Source organism: Mytilus trossulus, chromosome 1, assembly GCF_036588685.1.
Source record: "Mytilus trossulus isolate FHL-02 chromosome 1, PNRI_Mtr1.1.1.hap1, whole genome shotgun sequence".
Taxonomy (NCBI): Eukaryota; Metazoa; Mollusca; class Bivalvia; order Mytilida; family Mytilidae; genus Mytilus; species Mytilus trossulus.
In genome coordinates, this window is record NC_086373.1 from 64,971,215 (window position 1) to 64,996,542 (window position 25,328).

At 32.9% G+C, this 25,328-nt stretch overlaps 1 protein-coding gene across 1 annotated transcript; it reads left to right on the plus strand.

Annotated features, from left to right (window-relative positions):
• The first annotated feature begins 430 nt into the window (after nt 1-430).
• On the plus strand, nt 431-24,654 carry LOC134709518 (uncharacterized). Its single transcript, XM_063569681.1, has 5 exons — nt 431-873; nt 15,195-15,344; nt 17,961-18,083; nt 18,554-18,674; nt 24,395-24,654. Exons 1-5 carry the CDS (start codon nt 570-572, stop codon nt 24,624-24,626), a joined length of 930 nt encoding a protein of 309 aa, XP_063425751.1. The 5' UTR covers nt 431-569; the 3' UTR covers nt 24,627-24,654.
• Nucleotides 24,655-25,328: the final 674 nt, after the last annotated feature.

The window sequence follows — 25,328 nt, forward strand, 5'->3', positions numbered from 1 at the left end:
AAGCAGACGTTATCAAAAATCTGCAATCAGCATCTTATTAAACAAGATGAGGGCTAAAATAGAAATCGCTCATGTATAAACTACATATTTTGTTTATGGATCCATTTAGCTTATTTAATTACTACGAAATGTCCATACAGCCAATAAGTCACTTATTTGATAATTGTTGTTTTTCAGTTAATTTCAGGATACTGTTCAGCTTATTATAGTACATTTTTAATTTCCGATGTACCTGTGATAATGAAACTAATTTCAAGTAATTAAAGTGATGCGAAGCTTAAATGTATCTATTCTATTCGAATATTTGATTAGAAACTCGTAGCAATGCTCTTTAAAATATTCCCGATTTTATGCTTTGATTATTTTGTTTGTTTAATCTAAGAATACAATTTTCGCTACTGCATACGCAAGGAGAGAATAATACTGAACACTTTAACAGTTCCCATTAAGATATCGATGGACAGAAGAACCCATGTATGCAATTCCTACGCATTCTGTGAGGGAAATCTAATTGTATCAGAAACTTTATAGCATGAACATTGAAACATGTAAATTAGATTAGAATAGATATGCGTCTAATAATTAGCCTCGGAATATTATTGTCTTTCAAAACAAATGTCATAGCTACAATAATAGAAGACAAATTCATCAAGCAGACACCTGAAACTGGTCACGATTGTGAAAATTTTCTTCTGAACAGTTTGACCACTAGATCAAAACTTTCATGTGCAGAAAAATGCTCATCTCGAAAGGAAGAGTGTTTTTCGTTTTCACACAATTTACAAACAAGAAAGTGCCGACTGTTCAGTGACGTAATTTCGGATGTAACAAATTGTTCCAGTTCGCCGAATACATTTTTTTACAAGCGCAGAGGTAAGTTTAAAGAAAAAGAGATAACAAAATCTACTCACCATCAATTCTAGAAGTATTATTCATTTGCTTGTTATTATAGTCTTTTGTTTCGTAATTGATAAAAATGTATTTATATTGACAAAGACAAAAGATATTATCGGTTCTAAGAAATATTGCGTGACATATCTCTCCCTAATAAAATAGTAATCATAAATAGATAAAAATTCAAACAAACCCTCAGATTAATAATAATAAAAAAGAATAACAGATCCAAACAAATAATTTCTATTTTGCAAGTTACTGTGTTATTATACGTTCTTGATAATGTTCATTTTAAATTTCTTTTAAATTTGAAAAAAATCCCCTATTACTTCATTACCCTAAAGGTTTATTAAGGAAATAATATCTTACAACAAAGAGGAAGTAAACTGGCACTGTCCTGGAAAAACAAAAACCGAAGAAAATACAAACAATACAAAGATAACAAGAAAGTGTCCCCAGTACACGAATTCTCCATCTGCAATAACATTTCTTTGTTCAGCGGACCGTAAAAATGGGAGAAAATCTTTAATTTGGCATTAAAATTCGAACGATCATATCATAGGGCGCATGTGTACTAAGTTTCAAGTTGATTGGACTTCAACTTCATCAAAACCTACCACGACCAAAACATTTAACCTGAAGGACAGACAAACAAACGGACAGACGCACAGACCAGAAAACACAATGCCCATAAATGGATAATAAAAAGATATGGTATGATTACCAACGAGACAATTTCCTACAATAGACAAATGACGCAAAAATAGGTCAATGTATGGCATTAACAATGAGCAAAGCCCATAACGACGTAAAGGCTCAGACATGATATATGTAAAACAATTAACGCATCGACTAGTGGTAGTAACAATATATACGGTGTCAATTACTGCACCAGGTGCACATTTTGACAATGATGCTCGAGGCCAAAATATTTACAAGGACTAAAACATCGGTAAAGAAACGTCAATTGATGACAAAAACAACAGACAAAAAAAAAAAGAAGAAAAAACAGGGTGGTTAAAATTGCATTTTAAGGGCAAATTCGTCGGTTTTATGTTGTCTGAGATATTTGGTATACATCGGCAGTCGGTGTAGATCTCAACACTTATTTCCCCTGGCAAGATTTTTTTTTATCTCTATCTCTATAAATTTTCAAGATATTTAATAAAACTTGCATTTTACAAGTTATGTTCCATTTTAAGTCATTAGCAAAGTTATTTTGTATGCGATCTTCGGATTCATTTTTTTAAACTATTTAACGAATAATGATTATAGTCAAAAGTTTGAATTAGATCAGAAGTTTTCATTTTTAAAAGAAGAAGGTTTTTGAAATAGTTAACTGACAACAACAACCCTCGAATGATGATAATAGTTAACGTGAACTTTTGGACCAGTTGACCTTCACATATAACATGGTTGTTGAACTCGCATCACATGTTTTTAGTCGTGAGTAACTTTTAATCTAGTACGCTCGTGAAAAAAATACAAAAGTTTTGATAATATAAAATCTCTTTTAGCGGACAATTACAAGGAAGTTATTAAACCAAGAGTTCCAAATGGTGAAGTTGAAATCATCCCTTCGTAACTTTTAAGGACGCCATCACGAATTGGTTGACCGTTATGCAATAACCGTTTCACAAATGATATCGGATATGTTCCTTATGTCGTAACTACAATCCCCTCCCCTTTCATGAATATGACTACCGAATTTTTATCGGATATGTTATCACGTAAGCAACACGACGGGTGCTTACCCCTAGTTTTTTGTGGGGTTCGTGTTGCTTATTTTTTAGTTTTCTATTTTGTCATGTGTACTATTGTTTATAGATATAGGAATATGTGGTGTGAGTGCCATTGAGACAACTCTCCATCCAAATAACAATTTAAAACAAGAATGTGTTCATAGAACACGGATGCCCCACTCGCACTATCATTTTCTATGTTCAGTGGACCGTGAAATTGGGGTCAAAATTATAATTTGGAATTATAATTAGAAAGATCATATCATAGGGATCATATGTACTTAGTTTCAAGTTGATGTAACTTTAACTTCATCAAAAACTACCTTGACCAAAACTTTAACCTGAACTTCACACTATCATTTTCTATGTTCAGTGGACCATGAAATTGGGGTCACAACTATAATTTGGCATTAAAATAAAAAAAAATCATATCATGGGGAACATGTGTACTAAGTTTCAGGTTGATTGGACTTCAACTGCTTCAAAAACTACCTTGACCAAAAACTTTAACCTGAAGCGAACGGACGCACAGACGGACGCACAGACGGACAAACGAACGAAGGCACAGACCAGAAAACATAATGCCCCTCTACTATCGTAGGTGGGGCATAAAAAGTAAACCATTATAGGTCAATGTACGGCCTTCCAAACGGAGTCTTGGCTTTCACCGAACAATAAGCTATAAAGGGCCCCCAAAATTACTAGTGTAAAACCGTTCAAACAGGAAAAACAACGATCTAATCTATATATAAAAAATGAGAAACGAGTTTGTCTTTTTTCATTTTTAGCAATGACGTTATCAGTTTATTTTCGAGTTATGAGTTTGTTTGTTCCTCTGATATCTTTCGTCCCTCTTTTAAAAAAGATAGCTATATATAGGTTTAAGCATAAATTGCATGTAGAATATTGTTAACCATATTATTCTCGCGTGGATACTTCATTTCATGTTTAGTCATTTTTAGCCCTCTTCGAGGCGAACTTGGTGAAGTGAAATGAGAAATGATTTTAATCTCTATGTTTTACTTATTAATAACGAATTATATTCGCGATATTTTTCCACTGGCAAAAGTCGCAAAAATCAATCACTCGCGAAATATTTTGATTTACTGTAAACCTTATTAAGTGCGAACGTGCCCAAAAGTTTTTGAAAGCAGTTTCAACACTTCCATGGATAACTATTTTTTATGATATTTGGTAAAAAAAATTATACGATTGAGAGAAAAACCATTAGGCATTCAGATTGCTTCTCAAAAGAGTTAAATCACATCAATGAAATTTAACCTAAAAAAAGCCGTTAAATAGTAATAGTTGAATTTATCTATATTTTATCAAATTCCTGTGAAATTTACATGCCTTTGAAGCACAAATTAAGAAAAAAGTTCAAGTCTAATTTGATTATATTTACACAAACAAGTTTGTATTAATCAATTATCGTAAATACCAAATAAAATCACTTTCGTAAAAGTATTTAGAAATCAATTTGCCAATATTTACTTGGCCGGATATGCACCATGCATAAATAACATGACAACACAAATTTGAACGCATTCCCTTGATCCTTACCCAATAAATGAGATTTATTAAGACTAGACTATTTGACAGAATTGCAAAGCACTCAAATAATTTTTTTTTTTACTAAAAACTGCACATGTTATCTGGCAAAATTTAATATAAATGTTTCAAAAAATGTTTAAAAAAAACCAGGTTGAGATCGAAATCTAAAATAAAAGTTTACTTTCATTTTATTAGCTTGTAAATCATGATTTCTGCTTGAAGTTAATTAAAACCTGTTGAGACTATTCTCATTTGATTTAAGAAAACAGATGCATTAGGATTGACGTGCATTGATTGTGCATACTATCAGTTTAAATTTACTACCTTAAGTTAAGAGATGTTCAGAAAATGCTTATCTCATTTTAACACGTTATGGAATCATCAGTATATAATTTGATGCTAGACTGCGGTCACTAGAACCTTATCTACGCAACCCAGCATTGTCGAATGTAATTTGTTTGTAAATAGATATCCCCATCTAACTACTAATTGACTATTCAAACCGTATCATTTCCTCTTTAATTTTAATACTTTTGAAAACCCAACCACTTTTAATGTACTGCTTCAACTTTCATGTTCGTTACCAGTAAAAACGGAAACCTCGCTTGCCGAGTGATTAAGGTAATTCATTTACAGCGATCACAAGCCGGGAGTTCGAATGCCTCTCCTGGAGAAATGTTTTAAATTCTGATCTTAATTGGCAATTCTTGCCATTTTTCTATCGATGGTCAGTGGTCTCCGAGCCCTCTTTTCTCAAAATCAAATATATAAATGTACGCCATGATATTTTACCCAAGTTTGCTGAAATTTTCAAAATTGCCAGTTTCAAAATGCTACTCTTTGCTGTCACATATTTTGTGGTAATCAAAATTCTGTTCATCACAGACCGAAAACAAAAAATAACCTGCTTGCTTTATTGTGAAGAAGCTATGTCAAAAAATTCATGAAATAATAACAACAAGATACTAAAGAAGAGGCGAACGATACCACAGAAACCTTCAAACCCATACGACCAAAATTCAATGACAACGCCATGGCAAAAAAATAAAAATAAAAATCAAGTACTCAAACATTAAATGGCAAAATCAATATCTCAAACGGAGTTGTCGTGAATCAGATGTGGATACTAAAAAATTCCAAAGATCTTTTAGAGTTTATACAACCTTACTCTCTTTCATCTTGCAATAGTATTAAAACATTTCACTTTTCTACACTTTACACCAGTATTCGACATTCCTAACTAAAAGAAAAATTTAGAGAGTTGGTATTGCTTGTTTTTATTTTTATAAAAAAGAATGGCCAACGTAGATACAAGTATCTTGTCTTAGGGAGGGATATAACCTACTTTGTAAAGGATCACTCTCATTTAAACAAAAAATTCTCTGAATCTGACGTTATCAAGATGCTTGATTCACAACATATTTCTTTCGTTCGGAGGACGTATTTTTCAACAGATTGTCGGCATTCCAATGGGAACCAATTGTTCCCCATTTCTTGCCTACTTGTTTCTTCATTATTATGAGGCTGTCTTCATACAGGAACTTCTAAGGAAGAAAGATAAGAATTTACCAATATCATTTAGCTTTACTTTCCGCTATATTGATGATGTTCTCTCACTAATTAATTCAAAATTTGGTGAATATGTTGAACGCATCTGTCCAATCGAACTAGAGATAAAGGATACAACAGATACATTTAAGTCGGCCTCATATCTTACCTTTCATCTAAAAATTGACAATGAGGGTCGGTTGAATACAAAACTTTACGACAAAAAGTTGATTTCAGCTTTCCAATTGTGAACTTTCCATTTGTAAGTCGCTACATTCCAGCAGCACCTGTATACGGGGTATATGTCACCTAATTAATACGACATTCCCGTGCTTGAATTGCCTATCATGATTTTCTTGATAGGGGGATGCTGCTTACTAGGAAGCTATTAAACAAAGAGTTCCGAATGGTGAAGTTGAAATCATGACGGACGCCATCACGAGTTGGTTGACCGTTATGGAATAACCGTTTCACAGATAATATTGGATATGTTACATCGTAACTACTATCCCCTTCTTTCACGAATGTGACCTACCGAATTACACTATTTACCGATTTTTTTTTTATAATATGAGCAACACATATGGAGTCTGATCTGCTTACCCTGCCGGAGCACTTGAGATCACCCCTAGCTTTTGGTGGGGCTCGTGTCGCTTATTCTTTAGTTGTATATGTTGTGTTATGTGTACTATTGTTTGTCTGTTTGTCGTTTCATTTTTAGCCATGGCTTTGTCAGTTTATTTTCGATGTTTGAGTTTGACTGTCCCTCTGGCATCTTTAGTTCTCTATTTCAGCAAGTCTTGGAACTCTTTCTGTGTCTTTGGTATTGTTCGTTATTTTAATACGACGATAATTTAATTATATCGCGTTGGTTTTTCTCCTTTGCAAATTATATGAAAAAAACACATAATTCCTCACATTAAAACGTGTGATTCGATTCACGACATTATCTATTTCTCATTTGTGTCTATTTTACAACAAAAAATAATTAAATATTATATGAATTTCAAACAATATGCTTTTCTTTTATCTCTATTCAAATTTGATTGAAGGTGTGGAATTAGGTATCTTAAAATGCATCAAAGAGTAATGTGTGTAACGAGTTAATCATTATAATTCGAATATTGCTCTCAAAAGTTCGTTTCATCTTCTATTCTGTATATTGTAGAAAAGAAATCAGCAGTATTGAAACAAAGAGAATATAGAACACTATTAATCACCATTTGCGTATTTTCAAATACATTTTTTATCTTTCATTCTGCATATTTCAGAATAATAATCGGCATTTTTGAAACAAAAAGAAAATAGAAAAATATTGATTTCCATTTACTTATTTTCAAATTACACATTAAATGAATTTATGGTATAGCTTAAATTACACCATCTTAATTGCTTATAAATGATATATTCAAATTAAAATAAACTGATTAAAAATTCATAGAGGCTGTAATTTTAGCGGCAACCTTTAATAAATATTTTTTGTTTATGACAAATGCTGAAACTGCTGTAACTAAAACAATTAATTGATGCCTTTTAATTTGTTTTTTTTCTAGTCCTTTTTTCGCGGTAAAGCATTTTATTAAGCATTCAACGAAGACATAGGATTGTACTACTATTCCTTACATTGATTTTTATAACTTAAGTCACTACAAAGTTTAACTAGTGTAAATAAATATTGTCTTTAATTAAATTCTCCCTTTACACGGTATAACCGAATAAAACATGGTTAAAAGAAGGGCGTTCCTTAGGATGAAAAACTACGCAACGTCGTCGAACTTGGGACGTTAATTCCAATGTCTCGTCCAGGGTGAGCGCCACAGTCTTCTCACGTTCTCAATGCTCTTCAACTTCGTACTTTATTTGGTATTTTTAACATTTTGGATTCGAGCGTCACCGATGAGTCTTTTGTAGACGAAACGCGCGTCGTATAAACTAAATTGAAACCTGGTATCTATGATTAGTTTATTTATAATACATTGCAGCATCTCTTGATGGTAGTGTTGATGATGATAATGATTTGTTCGGGAATGGGGAAGAGGGGATTCGTAGGAGGTGTGTTGCTTGGCAAATATTTTATCTTCTATTAATCGTGCGTTATACCGATCTTTTGAAAACTATGCAGTTTTTATCTCTAGCTTACTCTAGTAATGCTTTTAATTGATTGCACTTTGCTCCGCATCACGTAAGGATAATTTTATTGTTGAGGTAGTTGTCCATTGGATATAAGATGATTCTTTAAAAGGATTTTCCTGTATAAAAATTCTAAACTTTAGTTTTGGATTTTGAAACTAGAATGCACTCGCTATGAAGCGCGATAAAGGATCAGCAAGTCTTGGAACCGTTTCTGAGTCTTTTGAATTGTTCGTTATTCAAATGCGACGATAATTTAATTATACCGCGTTGGTTTTTTCTTTTAAATAATATTAAACTTAAAATAATACTTCCGTCCCATTAATAAGTGTGATTTGATTCGAGATATTATCTATTTCTCATTTGTTTCTAATTTATAACCAAAACAAAATCAAATATTTCGAATTTCAAAGCATATGCTTTTCTTTTATCTATATTCAAATATTATTGACTGTGTGGAATGAAGCATTTTGGAAATGCATTTAAATTTATGAGATGCACATAAGAGTAATGCACATAACGAGTTAACAATTTATGATTCGAATAATGTAAACAAAAGTTCGTTTTAACTTTTGTTCTGCATATTATAAAAAAATAATCGACATTATTGAAACAAAAAGCATTTAGAACAATATTAATCACCATTCGTTTATTTTCAAATTACACAAATGAATTTATAGTATAACTTTGGTAATATCATCTTGATTGCTTTTAAAGGATACATTCAAATTAAAAGTGAACTAATTGAAAATGCATAGTCGCTACAACTTTATCGTTAACCCGTAATTTATATTTTTTGTTTATGAGAAATGTTAAGGTTACAGTTACCAACCAACCATTCAACTAATATACTAGAACACAGAAACCGTGATAAATGATAAAGAAATCGTATCAAATTTCATTCTAAAACATTTCAAATAAAGAGTGTGACCACCAAGCCAGCCAGCATAACACTCCTACTTTGCAAATAGTTCAGAAACAGTTTTCTATCTCAGATATGTCATTACAAAACAAAAATCTGTAAATTGTATGAAATAGCTGGCAATGAAAATGTTTCTGTTTTACTCTCTTACAACTACCGTAGTATATGTAGAACAGGTGATGGTTAAATAATCTGCCTCGAGTCAATTAGGGTGTATTATCCTCATCTGTATCGCCGCATCCCTCGGTCGGGCCAAATCGATCGCTATAAAACTGGTACTTGCTGCCTCTCTGTTAAGCAAGTGCCATAATGGATTCAGAACAAATACTGGTCGCCTCTAAGTAAGAACAATGTGACCAAGTTAATTAACATATCTTTTTATGAACTGTTATATTGAATACTAGCACGTTTAAAATGTGATTCAGTGTACCAGCACTGTACAAAGCAGGGTGCATGATCATATCGGATTAAAATCTCGTTCTGAATATGCTTTGAATATACCACGAACCGTTCAACAGCAATCGATTCATCTTCATCTATACATGAGGGGCGAAAGATACCAGAGGGACATACAAAACTCATTAATCGAAAATAAACCGACAATGCTATGATTGAAAAAAAAATAGATGAACAATAGTACTGGAGACTCGACATAGAAAACTACAGACTAAGCAACACGATAAGATTACACCACACTGTTATATATGATAATACAACTTTATTTCTGCATGCATGCAACATAACATACTCGTTATTGTGGTTACTTTTTCATGCGGCATTCAAGTGTTACAGACATGTAATTTAAAACAGTTATAGTATAATGTTATACAACACTGAGGTTACATTTTGAAATATATGTTTTGTCTAATAATATTTTACCGTTTTCTCATTAGCAATTGCATATGCTTGAACAATACAAATATGTGTATTAATTAAAAATGTTTATTGTTTAAGAATATGCTCCCGAAAGAGGAAACAAATCCCTTTTAAACATCACATTAATTTAAAATGAAAATGTAAACATTCAGTTACTAAAAATCGCTAGAACCTTTATTTGGTTGAAGTCATCACGATTTTGGACTGACTGCCTAAAGTGTCGAATCCCAATCACTGTGTCAAAATGCTTTTTTCGTTTTCATCTCGCTTTTATTTACATTGTGCCGTTTATGGAATGACCCTTTGTCTCGACAAAATATGTGACCAGCCATGAGATTTTCAGGCTTATGGAGGTATTAGAACCAAAATGAGTTTTTTGCATTTTTATGAAGTACACATAGATACAAAACACCCAGAAAGAGTTTTTGGTCGAATTATCAAAATTAAAAGAATTATGGTCATTTTTGTGAGATGCACTTTTTTTTTAAATAGTACCACTTTGCAATATTTCGAAGGTTTATCTAATTTAGTTCTCCTTGCAAGTTGACATATCGTTGTGTGTTTGATTTTTTTTAGTCTTAAATATTATCAAAATGTAACTAAAGTTAACTAAATTTACTGATAAGTGAATTTGAGTTGAATTAAGCAACCATTCGGTTTCCATAGCAACCATGGATCTACTTTTCAAATAAAATCACTAAAAAAAACATTTTGTGCTTCATAAGTAGAATTAAAATTCGCATGTCACTCAAAATATGTGAAGATAGATACTGACTCAGAGATTGCAAAACTAGTAATTTTGAGCATCTCAATACTTGTATTTCTGTGTAAGGAAAGAAAGAAATGGGTCATGTCAAAAATTAAAATACACCGGTTTTGTCATTAGTGTTTACTACACAATCACTCGGTTTCGTCTATACAATGTATATATCCACCGGGTTTTTTTTAAACCAACAATTTATGAAAAGCAACGTTAACACGGATGTGAACATTGTCTTTCGAAAGAATTAAAATATATTTTTATTGTAAAGTAAACTTGGCGTGTTGAAATTTATTTCAAACGGGCACTTTTGAACGTAGGTAATTATAGTAATACACATTTTCACAATAAAAGGCGTTTCCGGTATTTCACTGATCTTTAAACTAATTTTAAATGGAATATAAATACTCAATAGCAAACACTGAAATCTAATCATTTTATAACATTATGATATTTTTTATATAGGTTTTGAGATACATCGCAATATGGGACCCCCCCCCCTTTACCAAAAAAAACCTAAATAACGCTCATTAACAAAATTTAAAACATCACCAAAAAGTATGCAGAAGTTAAGATTTATATTACTCAGAAGTGTGTAAAGATTGATGCAATAATGATAAGTCGTTTTTGAGATATGGCGCGACATGTTGAACAAAACACACTCCTGTTTTACTTACTAAGTCCTGCAAATCAAAAATATTTAATTTGATTTTCACTAAAAGGTTTACAGATCGTTTGACCATTACAAGTAATAACTTTGTTAGGTTTCATGAAAACTGGATAAGCTGTTCTCAATTTACGATGCGACATGTTTACGCTGGACAATAGGATAGACGGATAGATAGACGGACTGCGGACAAAACGCAGTGAAATGGGGGGAAAAACCCCTCTTAATTAAAGGTGATTCAGTTTTATAAGGATATTGGCCAAGTCGATTTATTTGTATAGCTTGACTTCCTAAGTCATGTTTGCTATATGACTTTTATATTTTTGAAAATAATAGATCGAAATTGATAAAAAGAACTTAAAATTCGTGACTTAAGGGTCATGCAATAACTCCTTTAAGAACTTATGCGAGAATTGTATAGCAAATGGACAAATGGTAGAGCTCAACATTTTGAAGATAATCATCTGGCCCTTTTCGACTTTTCTATGTCACCGACTGTTTTTAAATAATTGACACCATGCACTTGCATGCACCCCCCTTTATTTATTTCTTAGCCATGACGGCCATCTTGGTTGACAAACGGGGTCAGAGTAAACTTTTTAAAACAAGATACCCTAATTTTAATTTAAAAAAAGACATGATTTTAGATAAGGTTTGTTAAATGCAGCCTCTTATAGCTGACTATATGCGGTATGGGCTTCGCTCATTGTTGAAGGCCGTACGGTGACCTATAATTGTTTTTGTTTGTGTCATTTTGGACTTTTGTGGATAGTTGTCTCATTGGCAATCATACCACATCTTCTTTTTTATAGTAATTTTAGATGTGAAATTGTATGAAAAAAAATGTTTTGAAAGATAATGAACGACGGTCGACCAGTGCCAAGTGATAAAAAAATACTTTTCCTGTTGGGTCAAGTGAGCTAAAAACAACCAAGAGTTCCAAACAAAATTACATCGTTCTTGAATTTAAAAAAATGTGTAACAACTGAAGATTTCAAATTTCCCGAACGAGATAACTTGGACAGGGCAATCAACTTCACTGACGTTTTTTTTCTTCAATAAAACGAAGTCAATAGAAAAAAAATCGTTACCATACTTGTATATGCTGCTTTGAATTCGAATCACTTAGTCTCGCTTGTTTAAAAATATTAATGAGAATGTTTATAATAAACATAATCAAACTCGCTGACCTATTTCTTTCGTTCCATACTCAGAAATACAAGTATCGAGATGCTAAAAATGACAAGTTTTGTAATCTCCGTGTCAGTATCTATCTTCCCGTACCTTTCTTTCCGTACAATGTGAACAATTTAACGAGAAATTAAAAAATTTCGAGGCAAGGTTAACTCAATTCGTCATTTTCACTTATTTCTCGTTAAATAATATAAAACGGTTGTAGAAAATATTGCATATCACAATAGAAAATATTTGTATATGTATATATATTCTTTGACATCATAAAAAAATAAGAAAATAAGGAGAAACCTATCTTTCTTCTGTCTATTGATGTTCCGTAATTGTGCCGGATGTTAGATATACTATCGAGTCCGAACAAATGTTACCGGTGTGGTTTAGACACAGTGCACTTGTAAATTCATTTTCATCTTCAAAGTATGTACATGTGTACAAAATATATTTTGTCTTCTGTGTTAACATTTTCGTTTGTTGTTTAAAAATAGTTTAACGTGAGTAGTCCCCCTTGATGAAAACCTGGAGCTCAAAACTAATACGGGACAGACAATTAATTTACGCATTTTATAGTCCTTCGCTACTATTTTATTTTTACGATTTATCTGCAATGCTACAATAATTTACAGATAACAACAAAAGCCAGTGGCGGATCTAGAAATTTTAATAAGTGGGGGCCCACTGACTTACCTAACAGTGGGCCCGCTCCAGTCACGTTTCAGTGATTCCCTATATAAGCAACCAATTTTTTTCCCAAAAAGGGGGTGGGGCGGGCCCCCTCTCCTTAATCCGCTCTCTGAAAGGGGGGCGGGCCCCCTCTCCTTAATCCGCCTCTGAAAGCCCTTTCAATGATTAAGAACAAAATTTTAAACATCAAAGCTACAAGTTGCGTAAATTAATCATGTCGCAAATATATACACGGGAATTATAAAATCTATTTTATCCCGCATGATTAAATATTGTTCGTAAAAAATCTTCTGTTTGCATATTCGAAATAATATTCAAGTTTTTAAAGAGAAAAAAAGGCAATTTTATATGAGTAATAAGTTTATGAGTTAAACAAATTGAACATTCAATAACAGGTGCTCCGTTTACGTGACGTAACTTTACATCGACGTTTTCGCATTATGACGTTTACCTCCATAAGCCTGGAAATGTCATGGCGGGTCACATATAAGTCCTAGGGTAAACGGATTTTTTTTCTAAGTCTTAAATTTGGTTTTGAAATTTGAAACTAGAATGTACTCACTATAAAGCGCGATAAAGGTTCAGCAAGTCTTGGAACTGTTTCTGAGTCTTTGGAATTGTTTATATTTGAATACGACGATAATTTAATTATATCGCGGTGGTTTTATCTTCTTTCCAAATAGTATGAAGCTTAAACAAATACTTCTGTCCCATTAATACGTGTGATTTGATTTACGGTATTATTTATTTCTCATTTGTTCCTAATTTATAACCAAAATAAATCCCCAAAATATTATGAATTTCAAACAATTGCTTTTCTTTTATCTATAATCAAATATGATTGGATGTGTTAAATGAAGTATCTTAAAAAAGCATGTAAATATATGAAGTGCATCTAAGAGCAATGTGCGTCACGAGTTAATAATTATAATTCGAATTTTGCAAACAAAAATTCGTTTCATCTTCTATTCTGTATATTGTAGAAAAGTTATCAGCAATATTTGCTGCTTCTCCATTAAGCCCGCGACATTATGGAGTAAGAACAACGACTGGTCGCCTCTGATCAATGTTAATTAAAACTAGATATAATCCTGGTACCTTTGATAACTATATAGTAAGATCTTTTTGTGGTCTGTTATCTTGAAAATAACATGTAGCGTGTTTAAAATCTGGCTCAGCGTATCGGCCCTGTACAAAGTATGGTGTATATTCAAATCGCATTAAAATCTTTGACACTAAAAGTTAAACAGCAATCGATCCAACTTCATTTAAAAGATGCTTTTACAAAAAACTTGACGTCAGACTGAGGTATTATATGAGAACGCAGCTTTATTTCTGCATGCATCATAACATATTCTTTATTGGGGCTTCCTTTTTATGCGGCATTCAAGTGCAGTGATGTAATTTATTACAGTTAGATTATAATTTTATACAATACTGGGGTAACATTTAGAAATATGTGATTTTTTCAAATGACATTTTACCGTTTTATCATTAGGAAAATAATTCAAAATGATTAAACAATACACATTTCTGGTTCATGTCTTATTAAGTTGTGAATGAGCGGTTAAAACAAAACAACATAAATAAAAAAATATTTTTTACATGATTATGTATTCGAAAGAGGAAACAAAAACCCTCTAAAACATCTTATTAATTTAATATGAACATGGAAACATGCAGGTCCTTTATCCAGAATCTTTTTTTCAAATCTCACTCTAGGAGTTCAAACACCAGAACTTTCATTTGGTTGAAGTCATCAAGATTTTGGTATGACGATCTGAAACATGGGATCACAGTGTTACATAATTTCTTTATGATCTCGCTTTTATTCCCATTGAGCTGTATATGAAATGACCTTTTTGAGTCGACAAAAATCGGTAACCAGAGAAAGTAAACTCTTACTAGAAAATAGATAACAATTCTTCTTTTACACATTGCAAACTAGTATGTTGTACCTTTAAGTAGCAATATTCATGACAATTGCTCAATGATAAATCTGTGTGTAGCATTTTCAGCGTTTATAACCGCACAAGCAGAGACACATGATACCAAACAAACATATTCCTAGAATATTTTAGAGACTCGGGAAAGATCTTTCTTAAAATGTATCAACATATTAGGTTTGAATTATTAATATATCATTTATTCAATTGATTGATGACCAGTTAACTATATGATCTTTACATCACATCAAAACACATCCTATTTACTTATCTTTTTCAGTAAACAATAAATTATGGCCAATAGGATCCTTTGGTCTGATGGGAACTACAAGCGGATGTCCGGTTCCTACGTGGAAAACAGGCCAAATCACACAAGACACCGAAGGAAATAATGTTCTATCAGTTATAACAAATGCAGTCCATTTGAAAGGTAATCATTATTGTATTTTTTGTAAAAAAATACATAACTTGTACAACATTTCAAGCACAATGCCAGTGTTGTCAATCTAAGCATCATTCAGCAACCATGTTACTTTCTTTTTGGTCCACGCGACCGTTTTTGCAAGGGGCACATACATACCAGACGTCCGTGCATCCGTGTTTGTCCGTTCATCCGGTGCAATTTCTGCCAGATTTTTTATCAATCTTTTATTATCAGCAATACTCGAACAAGGTCTATAACGGTAGGCAATCATATTATACTTTAATTCATGGAAAAAACACCTTCAGCGCTCTCTTGGGTACAACTCTATTCATTTTTTCATAAAACTTATTGTTTATTCATATTTCGTGCACGAAAATTAAGATCGGTCATTTCGTAATATATTTCACGCGTCTATCTGCTACATTTGTGCTTTTTTATAAATTCTATGTGTAGTTTATATTTTGTTAAGACTTACATATTTATTATTATTGTTTCAATACGTCATGTAACCTTCGCGACAGTATTACCAAAATAATTTTATCAAAACAATAGACTTAAGTAGAAAGATATATCCATGATGTTTTAATGCAGCAATTCAAAATTTTACTTTGTTATGCAATGTATCTAATTTCACAGTATTGTGTTTAAACAAAGAGCAAAAAATAGAAGACGAACAAATTTGAATCGCTGTTTACACACATCATTAAAACGTAATAAAATTAATTCTATCCATGTAGTAATGTGCAATTAATAGCGCATTCACTGCGATTCAGGAAAAGAGAAAATAGTAAACAATGAATGTCCATTATCAAAACGGAATCTAATTGAACTGAGAAGGTGTCGCATAAGCTGTAAACAGGAAAAAGCTTTTAAAATATTATATTCAAAAATAGATGCTTATTTTTAACCATTGTGGTAAAACTATTCCATGTCCTACGAACAATTGCTTTCTTTATATACTAATTTAATAAATGCATTATTGCGTGTATTTTAAATGATTTGCTTGTATCGACGAAAGCATTTATGATTGTCAAAACAGGCATTTGGATACCGAATTACATCTTTGTAAAGTAATACAAGCTATTCAAAGCTTAAAAAGCTATTTTAAGCTTATTAAACTTCGCAATGTGTGAAAACTATCATATGTTTTATTGTTTAGAATGACGTTGTATTCAAAAACTAATCTTCTTCCGAAAAGTTATCAATGTTGAAAATGATATTGATAAGATCTCAAAATGATATCTGCATCGTTTCTAAAATAGAGTTTAATTTCAATGTTTTAATATTTATATTGTATTTTTCTGTTAATTGAGGAACACTTAAGCTGGTTTATTACATTAAAGGGAGATAACTATGGAAGAGTCAGGTGAACGTTTTAATCACGTTCTATTGTCAAGGAAATGCTAAACTTCTCAATGATCATAATTTGTGTTTGTCAAACTGTTATGTATCGAATTAAATTTTACCACTTAAGCATTAATTGTCCTGCATTGTGTCAACACTTCTTATTAATTTAACTTTATTTTTTATTTGAATGTCTATAGCGTCTTTATACTTAACTAAGTGGAGATACATAGTGATTTGTATTTCAATCTGAAAAAAATAGTATATTTAGTTATTAAATATGGCTATGTTCTAGGTCTTAGTATATATTCTTGTGAGAAGTATTAATCTTATTACCCATATACGGAGTTGAGCCATTGTGTGACAATGTTTAATGCTAAGCGATTACATTGTACACTACTGTCCTAGTTTGTCAGGAGTGGTGGGTCCCCTCAAAGCAAAAACGTGTCTCTTCCGAGACAGAAGCCTTTTGTTCATATGAGTTATTAATAGCCGTCTTTACTATTTGTCTTTCGTTTAAAAGTTTTATCATAAGTTATGCCATACATTTATTACCGTTTCAAATGTTGCTATCTCTAAAATTTTAAAGCTGTCTATATAATATGGTTTTTGCTCGTTCTTGAAGTTGATTATTTCATCGTCACAAAAACATGAATTACTGCCAACTCCAAAACAGTGGTTACGTCAATATTACTTCGCTACGTTGACTTTAACAGATAGTTTAGCAAATAACGTCACTGCTGTTTCGGAGTTTCGAATTACTAATCATCCCAGAGCTTCTAATGAGATTAACGGTAACAATTTTCTTGCACCAGATGCGCATTTTGATAAAAGATGCTCGTGGCCAAAATATTTGAAATCCAAAGCTTATATAAAAGATGAAGAGCTATAATCCAAAAGGTCCAAAAAGTATAGCCTAAGTTCACCGCTATATTTCATAGAGTCTGGAGGTCCTCAATTATTAGAAGGCTATTTATATGTGTTTATTTGAGTTCTATTTTTTAAGACAAAATACATAAGCACATAAAGCACATAAACCAATGATAAAAAACAACAAATAAAAGTTAAAAACCATCTACACATTAAAATGAAGTGCGAAAACAAAAACACAAGGGTCAAATTAGGGTTGTCTGATAGAATAAACCTTTCATGATTAACTCATCGGTTTATTCTGCATGTGACCAGAATCAGTCTGTTATAAATGAGTAAGGCAGGAGGGGAATGTGGCAAAAACCAATGAATCATACATGATTGTATATTAAAAAATATGTTTCGCAGGAACAATTACCACTTCTGAAATAACGACAGAATTCTGTATGAAACAAGGGGAAGCTGTAGCAGAACAACCTCCATGGCCCAGGGGATCATATTGTATACTAAAATCTGGAGACTGTCCTTTGGGTAAGTCTATAAAATCTATTTACGACATATTGAAATGGTATGAACTGGTTATCTCTTTTGTGATCCAGGTTAATTTTTACAGATAAAAGACAAACGAAAATATGAAGATTTGGTATGATTGCCAACATGGCCAATGCGACAACACTCCAGCAAAGGAAACATGTCGTTGAATTTAACTGGGTAATTATATTTGAAATTCCTGCAGACACAACAGGAACATTTAATGTGCTTATTTTATTTTGTAATAATAAAAGCAAAATATAGATAAAGATAAGCTTTTATAGCTAACTATAAATATAATCAAGATAATGTGTTAATGTTTTTTCTCTCTCCATAAAACGCTGTGAGTGATAGAGAACGAAACTCATTCATATTTCAAACCATTAAAAAAATGTCATGTGCGAGATTTAGTTTTGACAGGATACTACGAAATATTGAATTGGCTATTTTTTTCTTCTAAATTCACATAGGATTTTCCGCTGGATACATAACTTGGGACGACGAAGATGTGACGAACAGTAATTCAGCTGTTGGAGACTTACCAGATGGTGAATTCACCGTTGATCATACCACGATCTTCTACTGTTGCAGGTAATAAATGCGCGTTACTCCTTGTTTGATAATCAGTCATTCCAAATGCACCATTTTGTGATTGTTTTAAAAGCTTATACTAGGCGTGCTATTTTACCTAGCAAAACCAACCAAAAAAAAAATGCCTAAAAATTATAATCAATATCAACGAGTACAATGTACATATATAACGTTCCTAATGCTCGATATATCGTTGATTTCATGTTAATCCCAAGATCAGGAAACAGAAACATTTATTTGAGTTACACAAATTCGTATTTGCATAATGTCGATTTATAAATAAACGTTATATATACTATCGAACGAGAAGACCTCATTGTGTGTGTCGCTTGTCTTCCTTCTGCAATAAATTGATCATTATGCCTCTGTGTCCTATAGTTACCATGCAGAGTCGCATTTGTATTCCATTTTTATGATTATTCAGTTTGGGTTATTTTGGGAGAAAAACGAAAAAAGGCGTCCGGGTATTGTGTCCGTCATGAGACCGACTTCTAAGTCATAGACAAGACTTCCAGTTTAAACTTTAAATAGATATAGGAAGATGTGGTGTGAGTGCCAATGAGACAACTCTCCATCCAAGTATCAATTTAAAAAGTAAACCATTATAGGTTAAAGTACGGCCTTCAACACGGAGCCTTGGCTCACACCGAAAAACAAGCTATAAAGGGCCCCATTCTTTTCATATCTATACTATTAAACGAGAAGACCTCATTTTGGGTGTCGCTTCTCTTTTTTCCACAATAAATTAATCATCATGCCTTTATGTCCTATGGGTTCAGTGCATACTCGCATTTGTCATCCAATCATATGATTATTCAGATTGAGTTATTTTGGGTGAAAAACGAGAAAAAAGACGTCCGGATATGTTTCCGTCATTGGGGGAAATTTTAAGTCAGATAAGACTTTCGGTTTGCGTTTTTCTGTATACTTTGAACATACATTAATACTACGAATACAGTGTATTTTCTGTCTTATATCCGTCATTGGACGAAATTTAAGTCAGATTAGACCTCCGGTGTGCGTTTTTCTTTTTACTTTGAAACAAATACATATACTACGAATAAAGTGTATTTTCTGTCTGATACCATAATTAAGTTTACTATCCACGGCAGTCACAGGGTTTATTTAATAGGGAGGGTCTGAATGATTTATCAATGACCGCTGTGGATCAATTATTAAACTGAGAATTGACTGTAAAAAGAAAATACACTTTCAGGACGTCTGGAGCGGGTGATTTTAAAATCGAAATTTCAGGATTGACCATTTCGGCATCCGGGATATCTTTTTTCGAATTTCTGGATGTCGAGATATTTAATTTGTATAATAAATTCAGAACCTAGGGATTTCATGTTTTTAAGCCCGGGATATTGGGATCAGGGCCCCTCCGAAGCGGCGGATCCAAAAATGTTCGTACGCAGGGGCCGTTGACTGCCTAAGAAGGGGTCCGCTCCGGTCATGCTTCAGTGATTCCCTATATAAGCAACCAATTATTTTTCAGAAAAGGGGGGTGGGGTTGGGCTCCCTAAATCCGCCTCTGCCCCGATCCCCCCTTTAATGAATGTCCATAATATACAGATAAGCGCTAAAATTATTCATGTGTCATTAAAATTAATAGAGAACAAAAAAAAAAAAATTGTGGAAAAAGGAGGAGCCGGGCTAGAAAAACAATTATCCTGTCCCAAATTACCTATGACTTTTGATACCTTTTCTGTAATTCTCAAGTCGCTAAATGTTTTACAAAAAAAGAAGATATGGTATTATGAATGCCAATGAGACTGCTCTCCACAAGAGACCAAAATGACACAAATTAACATTCAAAGGTCACCTTTCGGCCTTCAACAATAAGAAAAAGCCGATACTGCATAGTCTGATATAAAAGGCCCCGAAATGACAATGTAAAACAATTCAAATGAGAAAATTAACAGCCTTATTTATGTACAAAAAATGAACGAAAAACAAATATCACTGAAACACTGAATTACAGGCTCCTGACTGGAATGTTCATAATACATGTACACTAAATGTATGTTAATAATGACATTAATAGAAAACAAAAAATAGGAATTTTGGAAATAAAGGAGGAGTGTTAATAAAAAAAACATTTTCCTGTCCCCAAGTACCTATGACTTTTGATACTTTTCCTGAAATTCTGAAGTCATTATAAATCTTTTACAAAATTCTGCCTACAACACTTTACATCCTCTCAAATACGCTATGAATGCCCGCGATTTCGCGGGTGTGTTCTAGTTTTCATAATTACTTGGGGACCTGGGGACAGGAAAATTATTTTCGCGTTATTCTGATTGATTGATTGATTGTTGGTTGCTTTACGTCCAGTGGCAAATATTTCATGCATATTCAGGACGAGAACAAGTTCACAATAAATACAATAGGTAGGCTGTACCATAGAGGCCATCTGGGATGATGGTCGGGGAAATTTGGACTGCAACCGGAAAAGGAGGGTATATTGGATAGGGACAGAAATTTTGCCTTGCAACAGGACACCTACGGACCCCTCAAAGAGTTGTTGCAAGGGTTCTTAACGTGCAAAGAGCGTGGCACTCTCCTTACACGAGACATCGGATTTAACGTCCCCCTTCTGACCGGACGTGACTGCGAACTTGAATCATCCCGCACAGCCAAACGGACGCCCCACTTCGGCAAGCGTTTTACTGCCGGTCGGGAGAAGACCAAGTGACCATATTTCTATACCCCAGTCACCCTTGGGGGTTATTCTTTATTTATACTATGATTATACTCCTTTAGTATATAGAGACTTTCTATATAATATAGCAGTGACCAACGTGGAGAAGAAACTTGAAATTGATAATTAATATGTATAGCAAATACACTTTATATATAACATACGGATGTTCAAAATATACAAAAACGCAAAATTCATGGGATTTAACAGAAAACAAAAAATAATGGACTTTGAAAAAAAAAAGATATGGTTTAAAAATAATTGTCCTATCTCTATGTACCTATGACTTTTGGTACTTTTGCTGAAATTCTCTAGACATAAAATCTTTAACAAAAATTCACATCCGCTACAACATTTCGTTTTTCGTGGGTGTCTCCTAGTATAGTTGATATGTTGAGTTTGCTTACACATGGTAAATAGGAAGTTGACCAAAATCACACAAAAAGATTCAACAAATGTAACGTTTTCAGAAACCTCTTTGCCGCGATATAGCCAACAATCAACAATCAACCAGAAACCCCTTCTTATTCCTATTGCGTACAAAAAAAAAACCCAACCCGATTTTGAGCAAAGAGTTCCTATTTATCAGAAAACACTTTAATTTGTTATTTTTATTCCCCATTTATGGTCATTATGTTTTATTGTCTGTGCCTCTTTCCGTTCGTTTGTCCATTCGTCCGTCTGTTCCGCTTCAGGTTAAAGTGTTTGGTTGAGGTAAGTTTTGATGAAGTTGAAGTCCAATCAACTTGAAACTTCGTTTACATGTTCCCTATGATTTGGCCTTTCTAATTTTAATGCCAAATTAGATTTTGTACCCCATTTTTTACGCTCCACTGAACATAAAAAAGTATAATGTGGATAAGGCATCTGTGTACTATGGACTCATTCTTGTTTCTATCAGAACTATATTTATTTCTATATAGAGTTATATAAGATGTATGTTTAGTTGCAATGAATACTGAAATGAACTGTGTATGCAACGATTGAAAAAAGCTTGTCTAAGCTTTGTGAAAAGTAAAACAATAAAACATACCGAACTGTGAGGAAAAAGTTCAATATCAAATAACAAAATCAAAAGTTCAAACACATTCAACAAATGGATTACAACTGTCATATTCCTGACTTGGTACCGACATTTTCTTATATAGAAAATGGTGGATTAAACCTGGTTTTCAATGAATCAACAAATTCTGAATTTGATTGTCGGCCTGACAAGTAAGCTAGTGGAATAATACAGCTTAAAACGACAGTCTTTTGATGGAAATATGACGTCACTTGGCGTTGAGGTTTAAACTTAATCGGATGTGTCTACTTGTCTGTTTCAAATGTCTGTTTATGTAATGTATTTCAGTTGTTTCCTGTTATTAGTTAATACTTTAGTTTCATCATGTACATCTTTTGTATAGTCATTTTATAAAATTTACTGTTTGCAAAAGTATAAATTATTCTAAATAATAGAGATGTTCTGGTAACTAACAGAAAACCCTAGCCGTTTTTGGCACAAATTTTTTGTATCTTTTGGTCCTCGATGCTGTTCAACTTTGTACTTTTTTCGGCTTTCAAACTTTTGTATCTGGGCGTCACTAGTAGGTCTTGTGTGGACAAAATGCACTTCTGGAGTATTAAAATTTTGAACTTGTTGCCTTTTGTTGTCTGTTGTTCGTGTGATTCTTTGTCAATTGTGTTATCCAATTTATTTATATTGTAGTCCTGTGGTGTTGTGTTGTCATTTTGATGTTATATTTCACATGGCCATAAAAGTGCAAGGTTTGGCAGGCCACAAAACCAGGTTCAACCCGCCATTTTTTCCTTTAAAAATGCACTGTACCAAGTCAGGAATATGGCCATTGTTATATTATAGTTCGTTTCTGTGTGTATTACATTTAAACGTTGTGTCGTTAGTTTGCTCTTATTTTAGAGTGTAAATTCACATTGCGATAAGACGTGTCACGGTACTTGTCTATCCCAAATTCATGTATTTGGTTTTGATGTTATGTTTGTTATTCTCGTGGGATTTTGTCTGATGCTCGGTCCGTTTCTGTGTGTGTTACATTTTAGTGTTATGTCGTTGTTATCCTCTTATATTTAATGCGTTTTCCTCGGTTTTAGTTTGTTACCCCGATTTTGTTTTTTGTCCATGGATTTATGAGTTTTGAACAGCGGTTTATACTACTGTTGCCTTTATTTTTTATCCATAAATCATAATCTTGTTTGATACCAGTTTTTTTCAAAAGTAAACCCGTATTTAAAGAAGGTACGAAGTAAAACATTATGAAATTTGGTTTATTTTCTAAACAAGAACGTGTCCAATGTACACGAATGCCCCACTCGTACTATCATTTTCCATGTTCAATGGACCATGAAATTGGATAAAAATATAATTGGGCATTAAAATTAGAAAGATAATATCATAGGGATCGTGTGTACTAAGTTTCAAGTTGATTGGACTTCAACTTCATCAAAAACTACATTGACCAAAAACTTTAACCTGAAACATGCACTTTCATTTTCTATGTTCAGTAGACCGTGAAATTGGGGTCAAAAGTTTAATTTGGCTATAAAATTAAGAAAATCATATCATAATCAACATGTGTACTAAATTTCAAGTTGATTGGACTTTAACTTCATCAAAAACTACCTTGACCAAAAACTTTAACCTGAAGCGGGACAGACGGAAGAACGGACAGACGAACGAACAGACAGACAGACAGACAGACGAACGAACAGACAGACGGACGGACGGACGCACAGACCAGAAAACATAATGCCCCTCTACTATCATAGGTGGGGCATAAAAAGCAAAAAAATAAAAACAAACAAAAACTGGAAGATAAACAGGACCAATATATTGAAATGAATGCACTATCAAGATTATATGACAGCTCAAAGAATAAATTCTTTGCTAATTATCTTTTACTTATTTCATATAGATAAATCTCCATCGAGTACCTTATCTTATATGATTGTTTGAATCATTTGCTGCATAGTTTCATACAAGGTTTACTTACAATTTCAGAAACGACAGTTCAACAACATCTCCAATGGTATTGCCTACAGCGGCCCCGTTTGTACTGTTAAAGAAAGGAACGACATGCCAAGTCGTGAATGGTATGACTGTTGTCGAGGAATGGGTTTTCTGGGAGACAGAAGGTATTAATAACAATGATGCATTTGGTGGATCGTACCCAAGTATGGAAAGAATCACACCAGATATAGGAATCAAGCTTTTCTTTTGTTACTACAGCTAAAAACTGGCGGGATGTAGAAAATCATTCGATTTAATGCTGAGTTCACACATAATTCGAAATCGATTCGCTTTAACTAATTCGAATTAGTTAAATTCGTATTCGAAACGTGTTACGTCCTAACGTCAATTCTAATTCGAATTACAATGCGCGTCAAATTCGATTTATTATCCAAACGACGTTAACTTTTAATTCGTATTAGCAAAAACGTATTTCTAATTCGAATTGGCTAATTCGAATCAATTCGAATTAAAAAAGTAAAGTGTGTGAACGCGATTAACGAATTCGATTCGCATTTGATTCGAATTAAATTCGAATTAAGTGTCCGTGTGAACGAGGCATAAGTGTTTGACTGACTAATGTGTGTGTTATTTTATGTTTTAATTTAGCATGATTTTGCGAAAAACCGATCGTAATTTCATATCATTGTTTCAGTGTTGATACATGTTTTATTTACTATATTCTATTTAACGTTATAAATCCTTTACTAATTCAGGAATATGTCATTTGCTTTTTACTTGTTTCGTTGATAGTTAGTGTTTGTTTTGTCAGTGTTTATAAAGGAATTCCCCTTTTTTAGTTTTTTTTATACTTTTTTAACTACAGAAACTTTCAGTATAAGGGTTGGGATATCCGGACATATATGTGATATTTTGTTTTCGAATGAAATCTAAGACACTGTTGAATTTGCAGAAATACCTTATT

Bases quoted from the DNA above. Each gene is read 5' to 3' on its own strand.
- LOC134709518 (XM_063569681.1), top strand. From the start codon at position 570: ATGCGTCTAATAATTAGCCTCGGAATATTATTGTCTTTCAAAACAAAT. The intron at 18,084-18,553 runs GTAAGTCTATAA...AAATTCACATAG, and splicing joins ATCTGGAGACTGTCCTTTGG to GATTTTCCGCTGGATACATA. The intron at 18,675-24,394 runs GTAATAAATGCG...TTACAATTTCAG, and splicing joins ACGATCTTCTACTGTTGCAG to AAACGACAGTTCAACAACAT.